Here is a 12613-nt window from a genome sequence, read left to right as displayed (position 1 = left end):
CAACCGATACAAAACAATCTACATATTACTCTTCAACCTATACAAAACAATCTACATATTACTCTTCAACTTATACAAAACAATCTACTGATTAATTTCTAGTTTACACTACATTCAATCCACTGTGCACTCTTCAGTTTTATATTTTTATATTTCGTAAAAACCTACCAACAATGAAACAACACATGATATCACTTGTGATTTTTGCTTTTATTGCTTAGAAAAAAACCCAACTCGTTTTGTATATGTTTTCATTACCTAAAATGAAAATATGCTTTCACGATCCTAGGTTAAAAATATTCAACTTTTTTTCCGTATTCCTCTGTATCATCCACTCTATTGTTTTTTTATTGTTACATTATCCAATTAGCTACTTTTATCATTAGTTAACTTAAGAAGTGTTGTATTACACTATAATAAAAAAAACTTTAATTTTTTTTCTTTTGTCACATTGAAGTATTTGTTTGTTTGTTGTTTGGAATTTCGCACAAAGCTACTCAAGGGCTATCTGTGCTAGTCGTCCCTAATTTAGCAGTGTAAGACTAGAGGGAAGGCAGCTAGTCATCACCACCCACCGTCAACTCTTGGGCCACTCTTTTACTAACGAATAGTGGGATTGACCGTAACATTATAACGCCCCCACGGCTGGGAGGGCGAGCATGTTTGGCGCGACGCGGACGCGAACCCGCGACCCTCGGATTACGAGTCGCACGCCTTACGCGCTTGGCCATGCCAGGCCCACATTGAAGTAACGTTATGAATGTCGAATTTTTGTTGAAATAATGAGTAAAATAAATTGAATAAAAACAATTATTTTATTTATTAACGCTTGTGAAAACTCACGGTTTATAGAAAAACTATATAGTTGAGATTTTTTTACGTGCCAGTAAAATTGATGTGACTTAGCTTCGCACGTAGTCGAAGTTCGTACACGTAGCTTGTACACGTATGGTTTTACATTGCAAAAAATAGCAGGTTATGAAATTCAATAATGCGTTGTTTAAGTAAGACACTTCATCAATGGCACACTAATGGATTTATGTACGAAAGAAAGTAGTACTATACTACCCTATGTTTCTTTTCCTTTAACCAAATTTATATTCATTCTATCTTTGTGAGCGTCATTACTTATAAAGACTGAACTTCCTAACAAACGTGGATAATAAAGTTTTGCTACAAAGTTTCGGATTACACAATTTATTTATTTTGGAGCAATTGTAGCGAAAATTAACTGATAAGGGGTATCATACTCAATTCGATATTATCAGGAAGGACCAAAAGTGAAACGATCACTTACTTGGGTACCTCTGTGCACATCTCAACCTTATCAGAATTCACAACAATACACACGCATCTGAAAATGTTTAAGTTATAATGTTAGAAATTAAACCCGTACCTTCAAAAGGAACGTCGTAAATGTCGATGCGATGGGATAGCTGTCTCTGAAATGTCTGATGACGTGTTGGGACAGTTGGTAAGGTGGTCTGACGAGGAGGTGCAGTTTTCTTGCAGTGAACCTCTTTTTGGACCTCTTCCTTTATGTCTGGTAGACTGTGGCTTATTTTCAACGATGGACTACTATTAGGCTCTGTTGAGTGTACTGTAGTGGGCACTAAGGCGGCGCTGCTGTCGCTGGCAGAATGATGAGGTTGAAGGATAGAGACCAGCCACCGATAACTAAAGTAAGTCATTACGCCTACTACAGTGACCGCTAGAATAATCAACGCAAAAATAAACTGTGGTACATCTGCAAGTCCGGCATCTAGAAGATAGAAAGAGGAAAACCAATATCAGGCACTTTAGTTTTAATATAAAGGAAGTTCATAATTTAATTTTTCTTGCATAGTGTTTACCATTCAGTAGCCCAGAGGTAAGCCTGAAAGTTAAAAATTGGGTTACGATACTCGTGGTGGGCACAGCAAAGACACTTCATTGCGTGGCTTTGCTGTTGACAACAAACAAACAAGTAAACATTTGTAGTTTTATGAACAAAACATAAGGATCTTTTCATTTACAAAAATAAATTTCATATTATCAAATTTCTTCAGTAGGATTACAACGCAAAAGAGCGAAAATATCCAAAATAACACACACTCGACGACAAGTTTCAGATACACAGATGCATCAAGTTATTATTTAACTGAATGCCACTTGGTTACGTAATGTGAGCAAGTATAGTATGCATGGCCTTAGTTCGTTTCTGGATACCTTTTCTTGTTACGCATTTAAAATAACTTGAATATTTCCTCAATAGGAATTCTTGACTGAATTTTGCGTTTAGCTGTTGTTGTTGCATATGTGCTTCCTGGGAAGTGAAATGCAAGATCACAAAAAGAATCAAAGATGAGTTTGAGTGAAGTACTCAGCACGAACTTGGAAATATATAAATGTGCAGTAAAGTTTATAAAAATGTTAAATATGTCTCATTAATGTCTCAGCAAACGGAGCTTAAATTAAAATATAATAAAATTTTACTTGGCTACCGAAAACTTTATATATACTGTAGAAATAATGAAATTGCTAAAGCATTCTTAACGCTATGAACGTTCTATAAATTTCATTGTTTCATTGTTTAAGAATTTTTCGTAGAAAGCTACACCAAGACGATCTGTTCATATCTGTCCAAATTTGAACTGATATGTTAGAAGGGAAGCAGCTAACAAACTGTACTCACAATACTAATAAGCTGCTACTGGGTAAGTTAATAGTGGAATTTGACCGTCACTCTTGTAGTTCAGCTACTGTCATGAAGTGCGGAGTGCGTTTTTGCGGTAACACAATAATCGAACCTTTAATCATGGGATTCACATACCAACCAGTGTGTCACACTAGAAAAAAAGGTTTTATAAAGAATTAATTTTTGTGAGATAATTAAAAAAAATATGTTTTTAATTCTGTACTCTTAGTGACCTGAAAAACATGTATAGTAGTTTTCATGCCCTTCGCTTGAAGTTTCCTTATTCTACCATTTTCACGCACGACATTTAAGCTACGCTTTCTTGCAAACATTGTGTTAAAGTGATAAATCCGCCTATATATGAATAAATTCTATCCGAATAAACTCACATAGACGTGACATTATTTAATAAAACTATACGTACGTAACTTTATTTAATGGAACCACGCGTAAAGCAAACAAGCAGGTAAAATAAAAGCAGCTTACAGCGTATGAAATAGTTATAAGCGTTTAGAGTATGGCGGAAATAAAACCTGAAGTAAAGAAAAAATTGGACAAAGGTTATATTTATAGCAGCCTAGGAAACGATCCGAAGCTAAATTATTGCAAAGTGAAGTAAATATAAAATTGTAATAAAACCAAGCTTAACTGACTAAATATGCAGAGACGTCTGATTACGTGTTCAGAAAACGAGAGGTTTGAACTGCACATGTTTATTTTAGACCGATATAAGTCAAGGAAGCTTATAGAAAGTATAATTAGTATTATGTTAATTTTTAAAGGAAATTACACGCGGCTCAAGTGTCGTTTGAGCGAAATACTTTGTAAATAAAATACAGTTGAAATCGTAGTCAACCATCATGTGATGACAACGCCATCCTGTAGCATACTCGTTGTATTAAAGAAGTTTTACTAATTAAAAAAATAATGTGGGAAAAGTGGTTCTAAGTAGAACCTGCATATAATCCGGACTCCTCGGATAAATACCTCTCTAACGATATACAACTTGTTGCATTTCTTCAAGAAATTTCCGAGGAAAATGTAAGCCCATTTATATATATATTGAAACATAAAATAAGGTTAGAAAAATACTAAAATACTGTGTTAACCTAGATTTAAAGTTAGTTCTGTCCCTCACATGGTAAAAATAGGAAGTTCAGTGTCGTGTCTGTGTGGACAACAGAATTGTTAATAGTAAGAAAGAATCCCACTTGGCCTCTGAAGGCAGTAAATAAATAGCCTAATATACTTAAAGCTTACGAACCACATAATGAACGCAAGTGTGACATACCAACCACTCTATATACACACTGAACACAATTTGCGAGTTACTAACCACACGTTAGACAGAAAGTGTAACTTACTAATAACAGACGAAGCAGTAGTTGTAACTTACTGACAGCATGTCAGACATAAGTTGTAATTTACTAGCCACACATTGAGCATAAGCTTTAACTCACTAACTACACTGAGAAGATATTTTAACTTACTGAGAATCATGTGTTCCTAATAACGAACTGGGTTAACAATGACACATCTACAATTGATTAAAGTAATGAACATTAGCTTATGAGAAAAGAAACTTCATGTCATGTTTTATATGACATCATACACATAGATTACAATATGTTGTCAAATGACTTCACTTGCATCTGGCGTTATTACCTTCAGTCTGTTACACCAAACGTTTTTAAATAAATCATAAATTACATAATGACTGATATTTTGAAAAAAAATAATATTTTACTTCCTTAACTTTACTTCAGTTATCATGAATAAAAATACTGTGACTATGAAAACCGTGTATTTTGAAACATCTGGAAATAATTAACATATCCAGAGGCACGGCATGGTCAGGTGGGTTAAGGCGTGCGACTCGTAATCTGAGGGTCACAGGTTCGAATCCCCGTCACACCCAACATGTTCGCCCTTTCAGCCATGGGGACGTTATAATATGACGATCAATCCCGCTATTCGTTGGTAAAAGAGTAGTCCAAGAGTTGGCGGTGGGTGGTGATGACTAGCTGCTTTCCCTCTAGTCTTACATTGCTAAATTAGGGAGCTAGTGCAGATAGCCCTCGAGTAGATTTGCGCGAAAATCAAAACAAACCAGACCATAAAGTGAAACTTCGATAACATATAAGACCCAAAACATTTCTTCTAATCAGTAATGAACAACAATTGCTCTAATAAATCACTTTTATTGTAAAATAGCAAAGTACCTAGGTATCTTCAAAATAAAGAAGACTGAACAAGATTTGGGTATCGTATATTGTGTGGAAAATGTCAAAAATGTTGTATTGTAGAAGGTGTTAAATATTTCAATTATGAAAATATTTTGAACATATATATATATAAGTATATATCATATTTATATACTTTGGAAAGCAGTCACCTTCCCACAAGGTAGTGAATGCAGTCGGACGTTGTGAGCTTGAACACCCACATCTCGCTCTTCTAATTTCTATTTTTATTTTATTATTTAATTATTTTTCACGTGAGACTGATAAATAAAGGATAAGACTGACAGACGGTGTATCCCTACCGCAATGTTGGTCCTATTCTGCATTCACTTCCAAAACCTAGGGTTCATTTTATATCCTACATTATTGCCTATACCCTGGGAATCGTTTTGATTAGTGCAGCGCTTTAGATTTTTATTTGGGCTTGTTTCGGTTTATAACAAATGGTCATTAATCAGATACTTGGATTTTCTGTTTTGTAATGCAGTCCTTCCTTTTGATTTTTATTTGGGCTTGTTTGGGTTTATAACAAATGGTCATTAGTCAGATATTTGATTTTCTGTTTTTTAATGCAGTCCTTCCTTTTGATTTTTATTTGGGCTTGTTTTGGTTTATAACAAATGGTCGTTAGTCAGATATTTGAATTTTCTGTTTTTTAATGCAGTCCTTCTTTTGGTTTATAACAAATGGTCATTAGTCAGATATTTGGATTTTCTGTTTTTTAATGCAGTCCTTCGTTTTGACTTTTTAAAAATTTACTTGATTGTTTAGTATTAATATTCTATATATATGTGTATAAAAATATGTTAATTATCAGATATTACGTGAAAGATTTGAATATCAGATATTGCAAAAAGTAGTCAGTATAATTTATTATTCAACATGCATGATATAGGAGTTCGAAATAAGGGTTGGGCATTAACAGAATTTGACTGTCAGACATTATAACAAGAACTAAGTCATAGACGTTAGAAAAACACTGATTACTTGTCTTTGGGAGGTCGTTAGGTAGTTGATAGAGCTTGAAACTTCCAGAACAATGACGGTAAGTGAACAAGTATATTAAATAACTGGATATATTTTACCCTTCTAGTGCACTATAGTATTGTTTTACTTTTGTGTCAAAAACCTTAACGCAAGAGCCAATACAACTTTTGCTTGGAAAGAAAAATTACTTAATAAATTATGTAAAGAAATATTATCTAAACCTAATCTTATAAGAATTTTGATAAAACTAACAACAACAACATTAATTAAAATAATGCAAAGTGCAACCTATTTTTTACCCAAAGAAAAACGTATGCGACAGGTTTATATAAATAATTTGAACTTAGGTGAATTATTTAAACAAATTGTGACGTTTCGTACGTAAGAAATTTGTATCTTTCCTTGCATGTGCTAACCAGCATTATTGCTGTCATCATTGTTAAATGGGCCCGGCATGGCCAAGCGTGTTAAGGCGTGCGACTCGTAATCTGAGGGTCGCGGGTTCGCATCCCCGTCGCACCAAACATGCTCGCCCTCCCAGCCGTGAGGGCTTTATAATGTGACGGTCAATCCCACTATTCGTTAGTAAAAGAGTAGTCCAAGAGTTGACGGTGGGTGGTGATGACTATCTGCCTTCCCTCTAGTCTTACACTGCTAAATTAGGGACGGCTAGCACAGATAGTCCTCGAGTAGCTTTGTGCGAAATTCCAAAAACAAAACAAAACAAACATTGTTAAATTATCATATAGTTAGATAATATCAGCTTTAAGTTTCAATAGATTCGTTGATATAAAAATGGTGGTCCTTCCTGTAACGCGGTAAACAATATTTTCTGAAACAGAGAGCAAAAATAAGTATTGTTTGGTCGCTTTTGACATAATTTGTGTGGATGTTTTAAACTGATGGTTAAAGATCGGAACAAGAACAGCTGAAGATGACAAACAAGTTCTAACGAAGATTGGAACAGCGGGTATGACGTATCGTGGGTAGATCATCCAGAGCATAATGTAATGGATAATTGACAGAAAACTCTGAGAAGTAAATCTTATTATAGTGATGGAAACCTTCAAATTATTCCACCCGAGCCTGCTCGTCGTCTATAGCAACAATCACAACATGGCTTCTGCAGTAACATAGTTCTGAAGTAGCGTAAAAACATGACCCTTAAAGCCTGAGAATAATACCGTTTGTTTGACGCACTACGGGATGTTTTTTTAAATGTGTTTTCGTAGTTATAAGCATTCTGGGAGTTTAGTGCCAGTTATACAAGCCAGCTTCAAGTACTGAAGACAGGGAAGTATTGAATGGATTTTTAAATTGCTTAATCACTTAATCACTCCAGGACGTTCGTGTCTGGAACTTTAATGGAAATCACAAGTTCAACTCCACAAGAAGTCGTCTTTAGATATGAACAGTTAACTGAATGTTTTTGTCAACAGGTCACTGTTATATATTTCTGTCTTAACTTGGACCTTTAAAATTAGTTCAGTGTAAAGTGTTCTTTGTTTTCATTAGAGCTGTTACAATAGCTTATTGTTAAATATATTTGTTTCTATTAGAGCCGTTACAATAGCTCATTGTTAAACGTATTTTCTTTATTAGAGCCATTACAATAGTTAATTGTTAAATATATTTGTTTTCATTAGAGCCGTTACAATAGCTTATTGTTAAATATATTTGTTTTCACTTGAGCCTTTACAATAAATCATTTTTTTATGTGTTTCTCTATTCGCAAGGTCTTTGTCTTCATTCCAGCCGTTACAATTAGTTATTATAGGATATTTTTGTCTTTACTCAAACTGTTAGAAAAGTAAAATACGTGGTTTTCTTCACTCAGTCAGTTACAAGTCACTGTATTATACTTTTCTCTTCACTCGATCGATTACAATAAGTCAGTGTAAGATCTCTTTGTTTTCAGAGAGCTGTTAGAGATGTTTATTTCAATACGTGTTTGTCTTCACTCAATAAAATCAGTTACAACAAGACTCGACCCACCATGGCCACGTGCTTAAGGCGCTCGACTCGTAATCTGAGGATCGCGGGTTCGAATCCCCGTCACATCAAACATGCTCGCCCTTTTATGTTATAACATGACGGTCAATCCCACCATTCTTTGGTAAACGTGTAGCCCAAGAGTTGACGGTGAGTGGTGATGACTAGCTGCCCTCCCTCTAGTCTTATACAGCTAAATTAGGGACAGCTAACGCAGATAGTCCTCGTGTAGCTTTGCACGAAATTCAAAAACAAGAAACAAACCAGTCACAACAAGACTCTGTAATGTGTCCTTGTCTATCGTGTATTCGAGTCGTTACAATAAGTCACTTTTGTAGATTCTGCTCGTTTGGCATCTGTTGCATTTATTCGTAACTCATTTAGTTCAAATTATTTTTAAAAGCGTTGTATAAAATAGAAATTCTTCAATGACGCAAACTGATGTAATAAGATAGCCATCTTTTTAACAATATAGTAAATTGAACAGCTGTTTAATGATCCATTAAGAGAAGATTTGCTCAATGATATATCAAAATGTACATCTGTATATTGTCGTAGAAAGATAAATTACAGTGTAATTATGTATATTGTTTATAATTTCTACCAGAAAACTCTGTTATTCATACATACTAAAAGTAATTAAGTTTTAGAAGGGCCTTTAAAATAGACATGTAGAATCATCATAAATTACTGAGATTATTATCAACAATTTCCAAAAAGAAAGTAAGAATAAAAACACACATGTTAAGTAACCTAAATCGCTGTCCAGATATTTTTTTAAAAAATCAACTTGATAAAACGTTAACATCATGCAGTGTGCTAGAGTACGTTCCTAACACGTATTACAAATTAAGATATTGATGAGTACATAAGTATTTTGTTTAATGGGTTATCTCAGAGTATAATATGTGCTTATCTCTTCCAACCTATGTGAATTAGTTACAGAATATGTTGAGGAATCAACACAGAGTAAGTAGACATTATGCACATTTATTAGACTCACTAACGTTAATGCGCTAAACACACAAAACTGATTCAACTTGTTGATAAGTGTAACTATGACAACGGCTTTAACACATGCTGTGAAGAAGCTAACGACTGAACGAGATGTTACTGTAGCGCCTCTGTAGTTTTTACATTACCTTAACAAAAATGTCAATTTGTTCAAGGAAACATTATGTTTTAGATAGCGGAAAATGTGAAAAGGCAAGAATCTTGCACACAAACAGCCTTTGATAGCTTCTGCTAATATTCAAAAATGGAAAATTGCAACTACTAGTAAATAGAAACAATTATTGTAAGGGTTATAACCCAAAAATAATAAATCACGATTGCTAACATTAAAAAAAACGATTGGAAACAGTTAAATTGTGTAAACAATTGTTTAAGGTTGTTAGTATGTAGAAACAACGACTAGTAACTTCCAGCACACAAAAACAATGATTAGTGACTGCTAATAAACAACGATTTATAACTTTTAACATACAATAAAAATAATTAGTGACTGCTAATAAACAATATTTATAACTTCTAACATACAATAACAATGATTAGTGATTGTTAATAAACAACGATTTATAACTTCTAACATACAAGAACAATGATTAGTGATTGTTAATAAACAACGATTTATAACTTCTAACATACAAGAACAATGATTAGTGATTGTTAATAAACAACGGTTTATAACTTCTAACATACAAGAACAGTGATTAGTGATTGCTAATAAATAACGATTTATAACTTCTAACATACAATACAAGAACAATGATTAGTGTCTGCTAATAAACAACGATTTATAACTTCTAGCATACATGAACAACGATTGATAACTTTTAATACGCACGAACAGTGATAAGTGACTGTTAGTAAACAATGATTGATTGTTCTTAACATACAAGAACAATGATTGCCAGCACAGAGAAACAACGACTGATGATTTATAACGTTCAAGAATAATGATTGGCGGCTGCTAGTTAGTATACAGAAGTACTGCTCAGTAACCACTAGCAATGATTACTAGTTTCTAACAAATATAACACAATGTTAATATATACAACAGTGATTGACAGATGATACAATAAAGAAACATTTGGCAGTTGCTAATATATAAATGCAATTGTTGCTCACTGCTAAGATGAATAAACATTGATTAATAGTTGTTGAAATTCAGAAACAATAGTTAGCAACTGCTAATGCATAAAAACACACACAAATAAAACAGATATTAACAACTAAAACACACATGAAAACGATGACTAGTAGGTGTTTAGATACAAAACCAAATACTGAAATCTGTTAGAACCCGTAAATAATTACTAGTAACGTACAATACCAATAATTAGTAGTTCCCATATTACATAGGCCTGGCATGTTCAGGTGGGTTAAGGCGTTTGACTCGTAATTTGAGGGTCGAGGGTTCGAATCCCCGTCGCACTAAACATGCTAGCCCTTTCAGCCGTGGGGGCGTTATAATGGGACGGTCAGTCTCACTATTCGTTAGTAAAAGAGTAGCTTAAGAGTTGGCAATGGGTGGTGATGACTAGTTGCCTTCTCTCTAGTCTTAAACTGCTAAATTAATGACGGCTAGCGCAGATAGGCCTCGAATAGCCCCGCGCGAAATTCGAAAAAGAAACATACCATGTCACATAATCAATGACGTTTGATAGACAACTGTGATATGAAGAAATATCTTTTGTTATTATTTATTATTTTGAAATTCAATAAGAACTATTCATTAAGACTTACTCGAGAGTTGTATCAAAAATTCGTAATTCATAATCATTATTAGTTTTTTAGCAATGATAAAATATTCTAATACTTTTTTAAGTTATCGAAAAAAACAGAAAGATACATTTAAAATGATCTAATATTTTCTAAAAGCAACATACTTTAAAATGAGAGTTTATACACCATTAAAATATTGGCTAGTTTCAGATTTCGTGTGAACTTCACAGATTTGTTTTGTTTATTGTGGTTTGAATGTCGTGCAAGGCAATCTGCGTTAGCCGTCCCTAATTTAGGAATGTAAGACTTAGAGGGAAGGCAGATTAATGATCATAACCCACAGCCAACTTGAGGGCTACTCTTTTAACCAATGAATAGTTGGTATTGACCATAACCATCGCTGAAAGGGCGAGCCTTTTTGACGTAATGGGTATTCGAAGAGAGGATACAAAAATTACGAGTCGAGCGCCATAACCACCTGGCCATGCCGCGCCCGCTGAGTCAGTGTGTGTAATGGTTTATCAACTAAGTCAATCTGTAACACATTAGATGAGTTCAACTCAAATCAGTACGCAAAAGAAATGCAAGATGACTTGACAATGTCCTTTTTTAAAAAAACTATTACGGAAATGCGCATTCACAAAAATGGAAGTGAAAAAAACAAAAATTGTTGTCCGCTTGTAACTATATAGTTTCAAGATGACGAAATGTTACATCTCTTACCGCTTATTCAATAATATCAGTAGTACAGTTTTTCATGTCACTAAAACACTTCGTAAACATTAATAGTTACCATCAAGCTTTGTGCTACAAAAGTTAGGATCGAAATATTTATCGTTGTTGTTTTTCAATGTTTTGAAATACTGGTATTTAGAGATTAAAAATACATGTTTTTTTGGTAAAATAATTAGTGTTACGAAAGAACGTCTGGAGTCTGCCCTGTACTTTTTGCGCGGTGAATGTTTTATGATTTTATAACCCACAGATAAAGCGTCTGCTACACCTATTGTACACTAACAACTGAGCGGCCTAAAGCAGTCAAAAGATATAATGTAAGGAAGAAACGAAAAACAGGAAACTTCCCTTCCACAGAAATGGAATTTCATTCTGTTGGATTATTCATATATTTCAATCTTGTCTAATATTTTTCATTGCTTTCCAAGTATTTGCTAAGCTCCAAATTCCAAAACAAGCTTTATTGCTGCGAAAAGTCGCCAGCAAAAACAAGATTAAGTGAAAAATGCCGTTCATGCTGGTCATAGATAAACCCTACTATAAAGCTATAAAACGATATTGATTGGTTTGCTGTTTTTCCAACCAGAAAACTAGTTTTTAAGTTAATTCATAAACATTTTTGAGCCATACTAAACGGATACTTGTTCAAAATACACAGCTTACCAAAACTGTGATATGTATCTACATATATATTTTTAGAGAAAATTAGTACTGATAGAGTTGACTAAAATAAAATCACATGGAAGGACTGTGTTAAAAACAGAAAATCAAAACCTCTGACTAATTATATTAATTTGTTATAACCAAAAACAAGTCGAAATAAAAATAAATTAATAAAATAAAAAGTGCTGCGCTAATTGAAAGGATTTCAGGGTACAAGCTATAATGTGGGATATAAAATGTACCCTTAGGTTTTGGAGGTGACTTAGAAAGTAGAACCCACATTGCGTTGGGGATACACTGTCTATCTTTCCTAGCCTCCATTCGCTGGTCTCACATAAAGAAATAAAATAAAGTAAAATAATATAGCAACAGGAATTAAATTTAAAATAATAGATATAGAAATAGAAATTAGGAAAGCGAGATGTGGGGGCTCAAGCCCACAACGTCCCACATCTATATCACTCTTCACTGCCTGCAGACAGTTGTGGGAAGCTAACCGTTCTTCAAAGTAAAGAAAAAGAAGAAAAAATAATTGAGAAATAAGAATAAGACGAACAAGATACCACCATTTACAGGTAAGTAAGTTAAG

At 33.8% G+C, this 12613-nt stretch overlaps 1 protein-coding gene across 1 annotated transcript in view; it reads right to left on the bottom strand.

Annotated features, from left to right (window-relative positions):
* LOC143256677 (synaptotagmin-10-like) overlaps positions 1–12613 on the bottom strand; it is a 60872-nt gene that overhangs the window by 34850 nt on the left and 13409 nt on the right. The window contains exon 2 of the mRNA XM_076514190.1: positions 1397–1762. Within this exon, the coding sequence (XP_076370305.1) occupies positions 1397–1762 (366 nt within the window). The remainder of the gene's footprint in view (positions 1–1396; positions 1763–12613) is intronic.

This window comes from Tachypleus tridentatus, chromosome 7, assembly GCF_004210375.1.
Source record: "Tachypleus tridentatus isolate NWPU-2018 chromosome 7, ASM421037v1, whole genome shotgun sequence".
Lineage (NCBI taxonomy): Eukaryota > Metazoa > Arthropoda > Merostomata > Xiphosura > Limulidae > Tachypleus > Tachypleus tridentatus.
The sequence above is the reverse complement of the archived record's forward strand: the minus strand, read 5'-3'. Positions and strand labels throughout refer to the sequence as shown.